General features: G+C 48.0%; 1 protein-coding gene across 1 annotated transcript in view; it reads right to left on the bottom strand.

The window, feature by feature from the left end:
• Stab2 (stabilin 2) overlaps window positions 1-1,948 on the bottom strand; it is a 182,348-nt gene that overhangs the window by 104,477 nt on the left and 75,923 nt on the right. Inside the window, exon 23 of the mRNA XM_031350149.1 lies at window positions 1,688-1,868. Coding sequence (XP_031206009.1) covers window positions 1,688-1,868 — 181 coding nt within the window. The remainder of the gene's footprint in view (window positions 1-1,687; window positions 1,869-1,948) is intronic.

Here is a 1,948-nt window from a genome sequence, read left to right on the forward strand (position 1 = left end):
GAGGATCATGTAGGTTAGGTTAGCCTTGGGTACACCTGTGGGGGAGCTATCTAGGTTAGGTTAGCCTTAGGCACACCTGTGAGGATCATCTAGGTTAGGTTAGCCTTGGGTACACCTATGGGGGAACTATCTAGATTAGGTTAGCCTTAGGCACACCTGTGAGGATCATGTAGGTTAGGTTAGCCTTGGGCACAGCCATGAGGGATCAAGTGGGTTAGGCTGAGGCTCTGAGACCTACTCTGATATGGGCAGTACTTCTTCATGGCCTCTGGTCCAGGACTGAATACAGAGAAAGCAAACTGAGCACACATGTCTCCTCTCTGCTTTCCTACTGAGAATCCCATGTGACCAGCTGCCTCAAGCTCCTGCCACCATGTGTCCCTGCCATGATGGGCTGTCCCTTGACACTATGTGAGTCAAAACAAACTCTTCTGTCTTTAAACTGATTTTCTCTGGGTATTTTGTCACAGTAACAAAAGAGATCAGTCTCCTCCCCCATCCTTCCCTCCTTCCTTCCTTGATTCCTTTTTGATATTTTTTAAAGGCAGGGGTTCAGAGATCTGAAGCAAACCACCTAATTTGCCTCTGTGTTTCCACACAGGGACTTGACCCTGGGTTGTTCAAGTCTACAGCTACAGTGACTATATACATAGTGGGACACACACACACACACACACACACGCACACACACACATGCACATAGACACACAGAGTCACACACAGACACAGAGAAACATAGAGGCACACATGGACACACTCACACAAACATGCACACATATATACAGAGACACACACACACAGACACACAGAGGAATACAGACACACAGAAACACAGACACACACACAGAGACACATATAGACACACATATACAAAAGCACATGCATATACACACACAGACACATACATACACACACAGAGACAGACATAGATACACATAGACGCACATACACAGAGACACACACATAACATATACACACTATCAACATAGAGACAAAGACATGCACACACATAAACACATACATACACAGACACGTGCACACACATGCATACACACAAACATACACACATACATGCAGACACAGACACAGACACACACATACCCTTAGAGACCAAAAGACAGTGTTGGATGTCCTGGCAATGTAGTTGCAGGCATGGGTGCTGCTAACACAACTCAGGTCCTCGGGAGGCGGCGGAGGCGGCAGCAAGTGCTCTTCCAGGCTGAATCACCTCTCTAACACCCCTCCCCCTTTTTTGGATTTTTGAGACAAGGTCTTGCCGCAGTCCAGGCTGCCTAGGCCTTCAGCAATCCTCTTGCGTTAGCATCCCAAGTGGTAGAACTGACTCTGCACATCCTGACCTTCATAAGTGACTCATCACAATGATAGATCCAGTCTGGGACACCATGTTTGTATATTCTGTTCTTTCACTCTCTACTATTGTTCTGTTAGGTAGGGCACATCGCTACTCATGAGGAAAGTGAAGCTCAGAAAGGTAAGCCAACTTGCCCAAGGTCACAAAGCTGTTGCATTTCAAAGCAAGCAGAGCTGAGATTTAGATTCAGCACATAGCTTTTACAAGATCCGTACTGTCAGCTGGGCAGAACATGCCTTACTTTATAAAGCAGTCATTAGATATGGGCCGGCTCCACCCACAGGTGGCACAGTAGCCTTGGGCTGTGTGACCTACCTGGCTATCTCATTGCTATATTCACAGGTGGCATGGATGTGACAGAACTGCATGTAGGGCCCACAGGCTGACGTCTGCTTGTCACAGAACCTCCCAGCTGTGCCCGCTCGGCATGTTCCCGACAGGCAGGCTCCATCGCTGTCCAGTCTGTTATCACATGTTCCATGAACACACAGGCAGGCTGGAAGAGAAGGGGAGAGTGTGTTCAGGGCTTGGAGAACCATTTCCTATTGGAGCACAGTACCATGGAGGATGGGGGCC

Source organism: Mastomys coucha, unplaced genomic scaffold, assembly GCF_008632895.1.
Source record: "Mastomys coucha isolate ucsf_1 unplaced genomic scaffold, UCSF_Mcou_1 pScaffold4, whole genome shotgun sequence".
Lineage (NCBI taxonomy): Eukaryota > Metazoa > Chordata > Mammalia > Rodentia > Muridae > Mastomys > Mastomys coucha.